Source organism: Drosophila eugracilis, unplaced genomic scaffold, assembly GCF_018153835.1.
Source record: "Drosophila eugracilis isolate 14026-0451.02 unplaced genomic scaffold, ASM1815383v1 contig_2088, whole genome shotgun sequence".
Lineage (NCBI taxonomy): Eukaryota > Metazoa > Arthropoda > Insecta > Diptera > Drosophilidae > Drosophila > Drosophila eugracilis.
The window spans coordinates 3,571,558-3,586,701 of NW_024572964.1; the positions used below are offsets into that span (position 1 = coordinate 3,571,558).

The window sequence follows — 15,144 nt, forward strand, 5'->3', positions numbered from 1 at the left end:
TAAAAGTAGCTACACCGTCAAGTGCAACACATAGGCTAACTATGCGTCCCCCTTTTTAGGCAGCATTGTAGCCCCCTTTTTTTCAGGCCACCTTTGTTGTTACGTGAGCGGCTTCTTCCACCCGGTTTTCATCCCCCATTTTCCTTTTTGTGTGTGTGTGTGCGCCATTTTGTCAGAGCATAAATTACAACTTCAGGTGTAGTTTTGCAGGTGGGGAAAGGTGAAGGCACTACCGTCTGTTGCTGCTGTCACTGTCGCCGGTTGTTGTTGTTACATAATGTTAATGATGCTGCCCCAGCCGGCAAAACGGAAAATGGGAAGAACTAGGAGGGTTGGTAGAATGGGAGGCTGGTAAACTCGTTCATGCTCTCCACCAAAAACAAAAGTCAAAAGAAGAGGACAGGAACTGTCGCTGGTGACCTACGTGTGTACAATAGCCTCTAGTTTACAGGACCTGCATCCTCCGGCTGAATGATGTCCTGCGTCCTCGTTATAACCATTACATTGCCATTTTTGTACTCTTTAAATTGGCAGGATATTGTTGGGAGGAACTTTGTTAAGGAAATATATATATTAAGGGCTTATCTCTGTCTGACAATTTAAATTTAAATACCATTTTTAGCCCTAACAATTATAAAAGATATATGATAAATTATTTTAAATTTAGAGACTCCATTTTTAAAGTTGATTTTCTGGTTTATGGAAGACAAATGACCGCTCTTTATTAAGAGCTAAAATATCTGCTTTTCTAGCATTTATTAAAAGCCACATTTTTACGAGCACATAAAAATAAGTTTTCTTTTTTCGAGCGACCACATCGCCCTTAATCCTTTGGTCCCCATATCCTGGGATAAGTGTATATATAACATCTGCTGACTCATGGTTTTTTCATCTCTCGGTTCTTGGTCCTTGGTCCTTGGTTCTCGGTTCTCGGTTCTCGCTTCTCCATTTCCTTTTCATATTTGCTGTCCCCTGCATATTATTTCAATTTGGCGGTGCAACAAAAGAGTTTTCCTCAGCTTTTTCCCCACCCGCCTTCCGTTGTGAGTCACATGGCGTATGCGTAATGCAAGAGCAAGGCTGCATCCCAAACCAGTTTCCCCAAGGATAATGGAGCTCGTTATGCTTATTTGCCCGCCCAACGACACACACTCGCATGTGTGTGGAAAAGGAAATTGCCCCCGAGGTCCTGGCATGCACACATGCACACCACGCACACACACACACCCCAATACACCCACATGAAACCGAAACGAAGGGATATCTGCAGGGTTCATGGCCCCGAGCTGACCGCCAATGGACTGCATGCCGTAAAATTGCTTGCCCTTTGTGCATCCTTGATGTGTTCATCTGTCCCGGGCACTCAAGGTCAAATCCTAGATGTTTTGATTTAATTTATTGCCGCATCCATTTGATGGCTCGTAAAATACGAAATGAGGGCCAAGGATATACCTGCGGGGGATTTTGGTCAAAAATATAAATAATATTTTCAGTTCTTAAACTTATTTGATATAAAGTTTTAAAGTTTTTTATTTATTTATATTTATTTATCTAAGGCTAACAATTAGTTAAAACTAAGAGCTAACAAATGGCTAGGAGCAATAGCAGCTAGGGCCTTCAGCTCGGCTTAAGTTAGAATATGGCTTGTGAATGTTTGGCTTATGAGTATATACAAGATATTACTATGGATTTGAATTTGATTTTGTTCGATTTGGGAGGTGATGTGGGAGTTGTTTAGGAATTTGAGGATGTTTAAAGAGTTTGTATCTGTGGGGTTAGCTATGATGGTGATTGGATCAGAAAAGAAAGTTTGTTTGGGTCGTTAGCTGCACAAAACTGTCTTTTTTTTGGTTCTGCGTCTTTCTTTAACAAAGTTATAAGCATAAGACTAGGGAAAAATATCTCAAATTTTATTCAAAAGTCACAATTTTCATTTTCAGCTCAAAATATCAGTATTTCCCTCATTAAAGACCCAAAAATTATCGTAACATGGAAAGTTATACCTCGTTGAGTTTGTATTTAAATTCCCCGTCGAACTGTGTACCACACTCAAAAAGTGATTTTTTGAGAATTTTCGTAAATTTTTATGATGTTCAAAAAATGCGAAAACCGTTTTGTCCCGTTTTGAGGCTCAAAATATCAGTATTTTCTTCATTACAAAGCCAAAAATGGTCGGAATCTGTAATGCCATATGTCGTTAGGCTTGGTTTTCAATCTTTTTTCAAAATATTGAAGTTCCATTCAAATCCGAAGGAAAAAATATTTTTGGAATTTTTGGAAAAAATGATGATGGTACCCCTTACAAAAAAGTGAAATTTCAGAAAAATTTTAATTTCCGAAAGTCAACTTCATACCCAGATAGAAAGTTTTCTGGGGTCGTTAGCTGCAAAAAAACGGATTCCTTTTGTTTGTGGCTCTTAATTTGACAAAGTTATAAGCATAACACTGGGGGAAAATATTATAAATTTTACTAAAAAGTCACAATTTTGATGTCTCGCCCAAAATATCAGTATTTTCCTCATTACAGAGCCAAAAGTAATCGTAGAATAGAATGTTATACCTCGTTGAGTTCGTATTTAAATTCCCCGTTGAACTGTGTACCACACTCAAAAAGTGATTTTTTTATATTTTTCGTAAATTTTTATGATGTTCAAAAAATGCGAAAACCGTTTTGTCCCGTTTTGAGGCTCAAAATATCAGTATTTTCTTCATTACAAAGCCAAAAATGGTCGGAATCTGTAATGCCATATGTCGTTAGGCTTGGTTTTCAATCTTTTTTCAAAATATTGAAGTTCCATTCAAATCCGAAGGAAAAAATATTTTTGGAATTTTTGGAAAAAATGATGATGGTACCCCTTACAAAAAAGTGAAATTTGTCAAAAAATTTAATTTCCGAAAACCATTGCCATACCCACATAGAAAGTTTGCTTGGGTCGTTAGCTGCTCAAATCAATCCTCCTCATAGCTGTGAGTCCTATTTTGACAGAGTTATAAGCATAATAATAGTAAAAATATCGGAAATTTCGCTAAAAAGTTGTAATCTGCGTGCGAAGCTGTTGCAACCCGTCGCCGCAGACTCCTCCCTCCCAGCTCCCAGCACCATACCTCGCCCCTTTTTCGTCAAAGAGGCAGAACACCCCAAGGAAATAGGAAGAATTGGTAGAGGAAGATATGAAGCAATGGGTATGGTTAAAGGATATGGTGGGTGCAGAGCTCTAGAATAGCCAACGAAAATCGTAGTTTATTTTTATTACATTTCCTCCTATTCCAGGACACCCATTTTTCAGTTTTAAAGTTACTACTACTCTCTCTAAGTAATTTAGAAAATATAATAATTTTGTCCTTTGTCCTGATTCAAACCATTAAAATATTTATAGTATACTTTTAGGCATCGCTGTAAAAAATCTCCAAACCATTGTTTAAGTAGGTGATATAAGATTTATACTTTAATTGTAATTCCTTTTGTATCCCATAAATATAAATTTACAAAGGTGGTTTTCCAAGTGCGGCTCTTCAGATTTTTCCTGCTCCATTTCCACTGCGGCATCTCTTTCCTCCTGTTGCCCTCGCCACAGAAACGGGCAATATTTTGCTTGTCTGCCTCTATTTATCTTCGCCTTTGTCTCTGCCGTATTTTGATTGCTTTTCCACACTCCCACAATTTGAGGTGACTCAATGTCTTGCTCATTTCCTTCGTGCGGCCGGAAAACTTGCAAAAGGAAAAACTACGAGTGTGTGTGTGTGTGTGTGCGGAATTTTCTTTATCTGCTCTTTGTGCTCTCTGTGGGGTGGGGAAAGCTGGAAAAGTTCCAAGTGTGTATGACTTCATATGTCTCCTGCTCGATTTTCTCTCGAATTTCAGTTTGTTTTGGCCGGCTTGATTAGCATTTCTCTTGTTGGCCATAGAAAAGGGGGGGAGGATTAATTTAGGAATGGCTTTGTCTATTCAAGAAATCAATTATATTGAAGTTTGCCAAGCGAGAGCTGCTTAAGTTGATGGGAAATGTTTTTGAATGAATTCGGGGAACTACTCAGACCAATTCAATTTGCCAGATTCCTGAATGTAGCTGTAAGGGATTTTCCGAAATGATGGCCAGAAAATGCAATAATGTTTGCCAAGTCATAAAAAGCTTCTTGGCTTTCTCTGTAAACTTAATGTTTCTTGGAAATGATAAATGTGGCTTATGTAATGCGTATATATATGGGCTAAAAATGTTCCCCATTTTATTTCCAAAACGTTAAAGACTCACCTTACAAATCCCACTGAGCCAAAATCAATATTTTCATAACTTCGATTCTGGGATTCGTGTGCCAACATTCACTCATTAATTTGTGATGTTTTCCCCCCATTTTCTTGGCTTTTCTTAATCAAGAACCTGTGCACCACTGTTGGCACCGCCATTTCCACCACATTAAGCGTTATCTCACGCTCTTAGCTTGGCTTTTCTCCCCTGAGTTTCCCTCAGTTTTCCTTTCGGCTTGCCTTGGCTCTTCTCAGTTACTTCGATTGCGATTGTGCTGGCTGTCTGTTTTTGATAGCAACGAGTATTTTCATTTTCCCATCATTTTCTTTATACACACATATGTGTGTGTGCGTGTGTGTCTTTGTGTGTGTGTGTGCGTGGTTTCTTTTCTCATTTTCGTGATTTTATTACTTTTACTTTTTACGATTTATTTGCTGAAATTGCTTATTTCCCTTTTAGCCGAAAACAAGAAGCAGGAGTGGAAATTGGCATTTCGGATGGGCGGGGCTGATTGTTATTATTGTTGCTGCCACTGCACTGCTGCTTTGTCTTCGACTTTTCTTTACTTTCCTCGCTCGCTTCATCTTTTGTCCATTTTCCCTTTGCACGTCATAACTGCTTTTGGACTGGGAAAATTCAATCAACGTTTTGTTTTTTAATCGATTCCTATTGCAGTCCCCTATTCTAGCCAGTTTTCCTTGGCTTTCCCTTGGCTTATTTCTTTATCTGCCAGTGGCATTGCTCTCTCAACTTTGTCCATATGCACTATGTATATATGATGCGCTTTTGCTACCCCTTTTTCATTAATCATACGCCACGTTGCACCCACATAAATACTAGTAGTAGTTCCTCTTCCTTTTCTCCCCTCTTTGCAACTGACATTGCACACGGATTTTCCAAGTCTCTGAGCACACACAGATAACGGGGGAGAAGGGGCAGTGGCAAAGGATGTGGCAAAAGCGGAGGAAAACTGGCAGGAAGGAAGCTGAAAGACAAATAATTCTACAACCCATGGCGACACAATTTGCATAGCAAATATTTTAAATGCCAATTAAAATTATTAGAAAAGTTGGCTCTCTCTCTTCCTCTCTCTCTCTGCTGTTTTGGGGCATTATCATGGGTAAACAAAAGTATAACAAATTGTTATTTACTTTACAAACTAGGTATTTGTTTGGCCAAGCAATTTATTTATCAATTAGCCAAAATAATATGTGTACTTTTTCTGCTAAATTAAATCAAAACATGGCTATCATTTTTGATGCAATATTGCATCTAATAATTAGTAAGCTTTTAAATTTATTAGAAATATTCTTGTTTGAAGTTTAAACTTCCAGTTAAAAATCCAAAAGGATTAATAAAAATAGGATTGAATTAAAAACAGCATAAATTTCCACTAAACTTTCATCGATAAACAATTTAGATCTATAAGCCTAAGCCCCCTAAACCCATCTAAATTCCAGCTAACATGTTTACTCCTAACGAGATTTAGCAAAATTTTAATTTGCCCCAGAAATTTTTGGGCTAAAACAAATTGAGTTCGCTGGCATGCAAAAAAGTTTACTCTTTAAACATTCAAATTTTGCGTAATTGACTAGAAATTGGTATTAGCCACGCACATACGTGGTTTTTCTAGCCCCTCCACTCCCTTCCCTTCCCGCCTCCTGCACCCAATTTGGCAAATTGCAAGGATACTACCAACAAAAATGAAATAAATTGGTGGAAGGGGAGCAGCAACGGTAGAGCGAAAAAAAAACAACGAAACACGCTGAAATGTTCCCTAAAAATTGCTATCTAAATTGCAAATTTTGCGGCCGGCGTAATTGAAAAACATAAACCGCTGCCTGGTTTTTCCCGCCTGGGTTTTTCACGTCTTTTTTTCCTGACCCTCCCTTGATTTTAAGCCTGACTACCGTTCGCCATTTTTAGTTATGCAGCATGGGCAGCAAATTAAATGAAAATCGAGCTAAAAATAGCCGGGCAAATGTGTCGCAGCCACAGACCAGATATCCTCCGCCGCCACCCTTTTTCAACCTCGCTCCTCAACACCCCTCCACCACCCAACAGCACTTTCCATCTTTTAGCGGTACAATTACAAGAGCGTTGGGGCAAAATGCCTCAATTTACGGCAAAATGGCCGTCATCGATTTCCGCTTTCGTGTTATTCGATATGTATTTTACTACACTAAAAGAAAAGGTGGTAAACTATTACCTAAATAGAGATAAATAGCACAGCAAAGCGTGGTATTTGTAGCAAAAGGGAAAAGTGTAGCATACTTTTAGACACCTTGAACTTAAATAAGTCTTCAGATATCTTTGTAACCCCTTCAGCATTTTAGTTAACTTTCAAAGAGGTAAAACTATTTTACCTTTTTAATAATTAAAATCTAAAAACAATTTCTTTCTCTGTAGAAAGGGGGACATTGGTTGGTATTTGGAATGTGCGTGTGTATTGGATGAAATGATTTCGCCATTCGGTTTACTCTTTCACTTCGTAACTCGTTTCGCCGGCTTTTCATTTTTATGTATTTGACATTTTGCGTTATGCGTTCAAAATGTCATCAAAATATGCATAAATTTTGCGTGTCTTTCGGGTGTACGTGTGTGCGTGCCGTGAGTTGCTAACGGCAGTAACTGCCGCATGTTGCTCAATATTTGCCAGCATTAAACTACAAGCGTATTAACATAATGTGTCATGAGAAAAATGTTCGAAATATTCGAAACCAGCAACGGATACGCACAATAAGAAATATGTCAGGATACATACGAATCCCATTTGGTGCTCTTCTGTGGGTTAACGATAATGTACAATGGGTTAAGTTAGCCAGTTAAGTAAATAATAGAATATAAAAAAGAGGTTGCTCAGTAATATATAGTTTATTAGTTATTGGTAAAGAATATAAATCTTTTAATCTTTTAGTTCTGTTTTACAAAAATTTCATGTAAAAATGTACCAAATATTAACCTTACCATATAAAACTCTTATTAATTACTCAAACGGAAATAAATTTCCAATGAAGGCGTCGCAATAAATCGTTCTGCGAAATTGTTAAAGAACCTTAAGCGATGGTGGCACATTCTATAAATATGATATTGAATGGTTTGCCACTGCAACCATTATCCTAATTACACAAGCACACACCCAGGCATCCAGCACACACACAGCCATACTGTCATCTCCTTAGACATATATATATATGTATATATATATTCTCATATCGAGGAAGTCATAGAGAACTTTCAGTTGACTGAAAAATATGACGACAAGTTGACGCAACTCGGAGAACTGTCAGGCCAAGATGAGGCATTTTTCCAGCTGAGGGATTTCGCTCCTCCCGATGCCAGACTTCTCGTTTATTCGTGTTCCTTCAGCTGTCAGTCGGTGCACATCGCTTCCGCCGCTTAGAGACACTGGAAAAAAAAATTACCTGAAATGTAAAAATATATAAAAATCTAAAAATATGTTATATAAGCTTTAGTTTTTTATAAAAGTTTTCAAAAAAGTTTCTTATTTATTTTCATTATTTTAAGTTAATTTTTGCCAGTGCATGACATACATGAATAGAAAGCCAGGCCGGCGAGTCAAAGTGAACGAGATGGGGGATAAAAACTGAGGCACGTCACGTATGTTTTTCTGCCCAAGCATTCGCATAAACATTCCTGGCCGGGATCTCGAGTTGCTCCTTCCATTCTGTGCCCTGCCCTCGGCATCCTCGTATCCTGGCTTCTCATCCAGGACATTGGCATTGACAGGCTCGCGTCGCTTTGCGTTAAATGTCAGCAGCGCTGGCTTGTGGGGCCCCAGTTTTCTCGCTTTTCCGTCGGGGTCACGGCAATTGACCTTCCATTCATCATCCAACGAGGTTGTTTGCCCAAGCACTCTTGTGTGAGTTTCCCGCTGGGTCATGTCCCGCTGCCCATTGATGTTTACCGCATTTGTTTATCGATTGAACCGGAGAAAAAAGTCGCGAGTTTTGGGTTACTGAAACAACAACAAGGAAATCGAGGCGGTAGCGGACATTGTGTGATCTGTAATTATCCCCTCAAATGAGCCTGAACTGGAAAGTTAGTTCCTTGGGGAGGGAATATACATATTTTAGGAAAAGTTTTTGTCGTATTTTGTCTTTTATATAAGCTAACTTTTATAATATTCTAGATATATAGATTAAAGACTCTCTTATGATGCTTTTAATCCTTTGGGAACTATTTTAGTTTTAAAGAATTTTAAGGGGTTTTTGAAGGCTAAGAAGTCCTATGTCTGATGAACCTTCAACACTTTGTTTCAGATTTTTTAAATATATATTTTTTATATAAAATTATAGATATTTTCCTAAACCTATCCTTCAATTTAAAGCACACTTTTTGATACATACAAATTGAACCTCAAAACCTTTAATGATGGGAATTATTCTTATATTCATAGCCTACTCTCAGGCGCAAAGCTTCCGTTTCCTCTTATGTTTTTCTGTAAGCCTTTTTCTGGGTGAGAAGAAAGAAAAATGGACAAAATGGCGGGGAAAATGAGCAACCGAATAACTGTAAATAAGCAGTGAAGGAATGTGACAACATCCTCGGTGAGGTTGATAAGAAATTCTCCCTCGTTTCCTCGTAACTTTCTTTCTTATTTTTTTTTTTTTCGGCACAAAAGGCAACAAATGAAAGACAAAAATGCTTGTGTAATGAAAGACTTGAGCAACATAATAAATAATGACAAGGACACCGAACTCGCCCATTTTTTTTTTCGCCGCATTTTCTCAAGCTCCTCTTATTACTTTCCGGGCTTTCCAATGCACTCCCAAGCAGAAGGATGACAATTAGAAAACCGTTTTCAGAGAGTCATCAGCGTGCATGGGAAGACTCAAGAAGCAGCTTTTCCTTTCCCCAAATTGTTTCTTAACCATGAAAAATGAGCAGCGAAAGGATTGAAGTGGGAATTTTCACGAGACAAAGGGGAGTGCGGTTCTGTTTGAGATGATTTTCCTGTGAGGCTTTAACAATTGGAATCTGATAAAAAGTTGCAGAAAAGTTGCTGTCAAGCGAGTCATGTTTTATGCTTAAAAGTGATGTGTTTTGCGAAGTTTAATAGGAAGGAGATTTTAATTGGTTTTACAAATAAAATATTAAAGGATTTAAATATTAAAAATTATAACAAAATGCCAGCATTAATTTGGAGTTAATAAATCCAATAAAGCCATTAACTACACTGCCATATATTAAGTTGTCATTTCAGTTTACTGATAGCAGAAACGAAACCATGACAGGAAAATTGAATGCGTTATCAGGAGAACGAGATAAATTACAGAGCATTAAAACTGGAATGTGAATAAAATCTAGCCCATTATTCAATTTACAACTTAATCCTTAATAATATCAATTAAAAATGATTAACAAAAACTGATAATAAAAAGGTAATCGGCATTTAGGCCACAGAAAAGCCGCCTCGTTTAGCTTGTTAAAACGTTTTTGGACATCAAAACAAAAAGCTGGCAATAAATTATTGAAAAACAGGCCGCAAGCAAAAACCTAACATAAATGTCGACATAAAAGCAGAAAAATGTGGAAACACGAAAGTGGTTTTAATGACCAAAAGGCAAACAAATCATAGGGGGAAAACAACTATCATATGCCGGGAAAATGTATGCTCACACACACACATATACCCAGGCAAAAACTGGACCGGAAACTCATACATAGACGACACGCCAAAAGCAAACTTTTGGGGCCAACTCTTCATCATTTTGGCCCCCTCAAAAAGCTGCCCGTCGGCACTTTAACCGGTTCCGTTTTAATTGTTACCGCCTTCTTCCGCTCGGCAAATGCTTTCCAAATTAATTAATAGCATTGTCTGTCTTTGGCAATTTGCCACGCCCACACACATACATACAAACTATAAATTGAATTTTCTTATGCGTTCTTGGCAAAAATGGAGTGCGAAGAAAAATTATTTAGCTTGAGCTGGTGGGGGGAGGAAATTGTGGGTAAAATCGAAAGAGGCCAAGTCAGCGAAGAAGAATAAGAAGAAGCCAAGCAACTTGCGCACAGGCCGAAAATCCTTTTTTAATTAAATTTTCTGTACATTTTGCAGTTTTTAGGTTTGAGCCTCAAAGGCGACCGAGGCGACAGGCGGCGAGTTTCCCTCGCCAATTCATGTCGCTCATACGAGTATATGTGACGAAAGGAAAACTCATGTGGTTTTCCAACGGTTTCAAGGAGTCGAAGGAGTAACCATAGACAAAGTTTCCACTGGCGACATTCTGGCTGCAACTCCTTCTCGTTTTTGTGTCAAGTTAATCCAATTAGTTGTTTGCGAACGTAGTTTGCACTTTGATTCCCAGCCATCTGTCTCGGGACATCTAACTAAGATCGAAAAATACCCAACTAAATGGGACGACCAGGAGATGGATGGTTGACTATTGATATTGATAACCGCGTTATGGATGGAGATGGAAAGGGGTCTTAGGTCATAGGAAAATGTACTTTAAAGTTCTTTAAATTTTTCTGGAAGCTTTAAGGAATCAAGGAACTAACTACTTGAAACTACTGATCATTATTTGTTGTTAAAAAAAGCAAGTTATGATACTTTGAATGTTCATTTATTTTAATTTATTTAAGTAACAAAGTTATAATTATGAATGGTTGTTTTTGAAAGAGAGTTTTAGTAATTAGTAATCCAAATCCTCGTCATAAGTTTCAATGGGAGTGCAACTACTTGAGTTAGCCAAAAGAGTTTTCGATTTACTCTCGTTAGAAAGCGATTTCGCCTTTTTCAGATCTTCCCTTTGTTTTAGGTAAAATCTAGAACATGAGCTATTTGGCTCTAAGGTTGGCAGAATATCATTGATAGCCTCTATGCGATCGTTAATTTGTTTTTCAAGACTAAGGCGTTGTTCGTTAAAAGTTTGGAATGCATTTTTTGCATTTAACTTGGCTACTAAGCTATTCTTATCCAGTTTTGCTATTGCGCGTAACGAGTCCACTTGTTTGGCAAGCTCAGAATTATCATTGCATTCACTTTGGTACTTGGAAATTATTTGCTGAAGTTGATCTGTTATTTCCTTGTCCATTTCAGTAAGGGCATCTGGTGTGGTCGAGGTTGTAGGTACAGTTGGGTCCTGTAAAGTTTATGTTTACTTTAACAATTTTACGAACTTAGACTTGACAGGGCTTAAATCTAAATATTTTTTTTAATTTTACCGCGGGCCTGGCCTCAGGTTTCCCGTTTTGACGTTGCTCCTGTGGAATATACTTTTATTTTTTACTTTTCTTTTAAGTTTTTAAATGTCTTACCAGACGAAAATCCTCTCCTGTTGCACCTACAGCTATTCCCATGACTATTAGGCTCCAAACCCAAAACATTTTCTTTTCCGTTGAATGTAAAAAGCTCTTTAAAATATTTCCCGAGCTAAACGTTGCTTTTTATATAGTTTTTGGCATATTTTTTAATTAAGATAAACCAAACAGGAAATTGGTAAAATTGTGAAAATGTCACTTTTTTGTGACTTATTGCTAACAGAGATAAGGGTTCATTAACATATTTTAGCTAAAAAATATATTAGTTTTTATGCATGTACTTTCCTATAAGGTATTTAGTTTTTAAGTTTTAAGTTTTAAGTATTAAGTTTTAAGTATTCATCTTGGGAAAAATGTACTTTTTGAGTGTGGTACACAGTTCAACGGGGAATTTCAATACGAACTCAACGAGGTATAACATTCTATTCTACGATATCTTTTGGCTCTGTAATGAGGGAAATACTGATATTTTGGGCGAGACATCAAAATTGTGACTTTTTAGTAAAATTTGTAATATTTTCCCCCAGTGTAATGCTTATAACTTTGTCAAATTAAGAGCCTCAAACAAAAGGAATCCGTTTTTTTGCAGCTAACGACCCCAGAAAACTTTCTATCCGGGTATGAAGTTGACTTTCGGAAATTAAAATTTTTCTGAAATTTCACTTTTTTGTAAGGGGTACCATCATCATTTTTATGAAAAATTGAAAAAATTTTTTTTTCTTCGGATTTGAATTGGACTTCAATATTTTGAAAATAGATTGAAAAACAAGCCTAACGACATATGGCATTACAGATTCCGACCATTTTTGGCTTTGTAATGAAGAAAATACTGATATTTCGAGCCTAAAATCCGGACAGACGGTTTTCGCGTTTTTTACCATCACATTTTACGTAAAATCTCAAAAAAATCACTTTTTGAGTGTGGTACACAGTTCGACGGGGAATTAAAATACGAACTCAACAAGGTATAACTTTCCATGTTACGATCATTTTTGGCTCTGTAATGAGGGAAATACTGATATTTTGGGATATAAATCAAAATTGTGACTTTTGAGTAAAATTTGTAATATTTTCCCTAGTATTATGCTTATAACTCTGGCAAAATAAGACGCACAGCTTTAAGGACGATTGTTTTGTGCAGCCAACGACCCTAGCAAACTTTCTATGTGGTTGTGGTGATGATTTTCGGAAATTAATTTTTTTGTGAAATTTGACTTTTTTGTAAGGGGTACCATCATCATTTTTCGAAAAATTGAAAAAATATTTTTTTCTTCAGATTTGAATGGGACTTCAATATTTTGAAAATAGATTGAAAAACAAGCTCAACGAGATATAACATTCCATTTTCCGACCATTATTGGCTTTGTTATATACAAAACACATGGGCATTGCAGGTAACGAAAAAGCTGACTGTGCAGCAAAACATGCTGCCAAATTTCCCTTAACCTACACCCCTAACCTAAGCCCTAGTGATGCATCCCATTTCTTAAAATCTCTCCTACATGCAAAACAAACACAACTGCGTACCTCCGTTTGGTATCAAGAAATACTCAAGTTATCAATGTCTACCCAGCCCGTCAAAAACTCTCTCCTAAACAGAAGAGAACAAATCATCATCACCCTCCTCAGACTAGAACACTCATTCTTAACAAACGCCCACTACCTCGACAGAACAAGGAACAACGTGTGCCCATTATGCAACATCTCCCAGATTGACATCCACCACATTATTTGCTTCTGCCCCTCCCTTTCCACGCAAAGATCCTTATTCCTCAATAATCCTGATCCAATCACCAGCATAGCTAACCCCACAGATTCAAACTTTTTAAACATCCTCAAATTCCTAAACAACTCCCATATCACCTCCCAAATCTAACTAAATCAAATTTTTTGTAAATAAAATGTAAATAGTAATCCATAGTAATATCTTGTATATACTCATAAGCCAAACATTCACAAGCCATCTTCTAACTTAAGCCGAGCTGAAGGCCCTAGCTGCTATTGCTCCTAGCCATTTGTTAGCTCTTAGTTTTAACTAGCCTTAGATAAATAAATAAATCTTGGGGATATTGTAGTATATTTTATATAAAACTATTCCAAAGTAGAGTGTCAATATCAGTGGAGGACAATAACAATGATGTTTTGATAATATGCCCAGATTCTTCTTATATCATTAAAAATAATCCATGTAGTTACTATTATCTCTCTGTTTTTAAGTACTATCTCTTTTTTGGGTTCTCTTCAAATGATCTCTCTTGTTTACATTCTCTCTCTGTTTTTGCTTTACTCTCCGATTGCGTGGTGGTAATCCACAGTTACACTTCGCTTATCAGTTGTCAAGAGCCCCAGATCCATGTACTATACCCTACGCTCTATACGGTGAGGTATATGCAACTTTAATAAAAATAACATTTTCTTAAAACTGAAAAAAAAACGATTTGAAGGCTGTTTAGTTTATAAATATAAAATATAAAAACTAAATATGTTTACATATATGTTTTTAATGAAAGGGTAACCAGCCTTCACATTGGCCTAACCCATTGATTAAACCGTTATCTGCGGCAGATGCTCTACGTTACGGGTTAAGTTGGATCCTCGCTCCCCTTGGCTAACCAATTCCCCGGCATGACGTGCATTTTTATGACATGGCACGCCGTTCAAAGCTTTTTAAAATGTTGTTCAAAAATTAAGCAAAAGAAGGGAGAAATGTGTACACGAAAGAAGAGAGGAGATGAGCTGGTAAAATAATGAAGCTGTCCGCGGCATTCTACGGAGTACGCTTTGTCCGGTGCTTTTCAGTACGGTTTTTGCACTCGAAACCGTGTGACACTTTGCGTCCGGTATGCGCTCTTTGTTAGTGTTGTTGTTCTTGTTTTGTGACCTCCCCCGGAAGCAAAATTAATTACAAAATATTTGCAGCTCATAATTTCATTTTGTGTGTGTTTCGCTTACTCAATTTCAGGCGGCCACAGCGGGCACACCGAAAACAGCAACAGAAATTGCAACTGCAGCTACAAAATCAGCAACGCCAGCAGCAGCAGCAGCAGCAGCAACATCGGCTATAACTGCCACGCCCCCCGCAACATCCGTAGCGGAAATTGAGCAGCTGCAACAGGCGTTAATCGAGAAACAAACACAACTTTATGCTTTGGAAACGGCTTGTCTACGGGAAACAGAACGCCAAGTGGAACTGGAGGACAGTGTAATAGCGTGGCAGGACAAGTACGATCGTCTATACGAGTCGCATAAGCGGGTTCAAAAGGTCAATCAGAGTCTGGAGGACAAGATGCTCAAGCTGGTGGATCGAAATGCCGGCGAAAGGGCCCAGTTGACCAGCGATGTGGCCACTTTGAGTGTGAGATTGGCACAGGCCAACTTTAACATAGCCAAGCTGCAGAGGGAAATCGTAAGTAAAGAAATGTATATTTTAATATTATACTTAAAAGAGGTGCTAACTTAATTATCAAAATGTGTATTTTGTAATCCTTATCTCATTAAAAACTTGTTTAGTCTTCTCTTAATCAAGTACTAAATGCTAATGACTTTAAGTCACTTCAATTGTAGGAAGCTGTTAAAGTGCTCTCAAAGTTTCCTTATCTCAGCCAGCAAGCCA

The 15,144-nt window shown here is 37.6% G+C and overlaps 2 protein-coding genes across 4 annotated transcripts in view; one reads left to right on the forward strand and one right to left on the reverse strand.

The window, feature by feature from the left end:
* LOC108107938 (ras guanine nucleotide exchange factor B) overlaps nt 1-15,144 on the forward strand; it is a 43,116-nt gene that overhangs the window by 2,794 nt on the left and 25,178 nt on the right. For 2 of the 3 annotated variants that reach the window (XM_017215767.2, XM_017215768.2), the window contains exons 1-2: nt 14,145-14,371; nt 14,494-14,937. In XM_017215767.2, coding sequence (XP_017071256.1) covers nt 14,279-14,371; nt 14,494-14,937 — 537 coding nt within the window. In that variant the 5' untranslated portion in view covers nt 14,145-14,278. Of the gene's footprint in view, nt 1-14,144; nt 14,372-14,493; nt 14,938-15,144 lie in introns of those variants that run through there. The other variant, XM_017215769.2, reaches the window with a different exon arrangement.
* LOC108107940 lies at nt 10,819-11,613 on the reverse strand. Its single transcript, XM_017215771.1, has 3 exons — nt 11,529-11,613; nt 11,436-11,474; nt 10,819-11,353 (listed from the first exon to the last, which is right to left on the reverse strand). The coding sequence occupies exons 1-3, from the start codon at nt 11,595-11,597 to the stop codon at nt 10,904-10,906; spliced, it is 558 nt and encodes a 185-aa protein (XP_017071260.1). The 5' UTR covers nt 11,598-11,613; the 3' UTR covers nt 10,819-10,903.

Excerpts from the sequence above, each read along its gene's own strand:
- LOC108107940 (XM_017215771.1), bottom strand. The coding sequence starts at position 11,597 with ATGTTTTGGGTTTGGAGCCTAATAGTCATGGGAATAGCTGTAGGTGCA. Across the intron at positions 11,475-11,528 it reads CAGGAGAGGATTTTCGTCTG|GAGCAACGTCAAAACGGGAA; the intron begins GTAAGACATTTA and ends TATATTCCACAG. Across the intron at positions 11,354-11,435 it reads AACCTGAGGCCAGGCCCGCG|GACCCAACTGTACCTACAAC; the intron begins GTAAAATTAAAA and ends TAAACTTTACAG.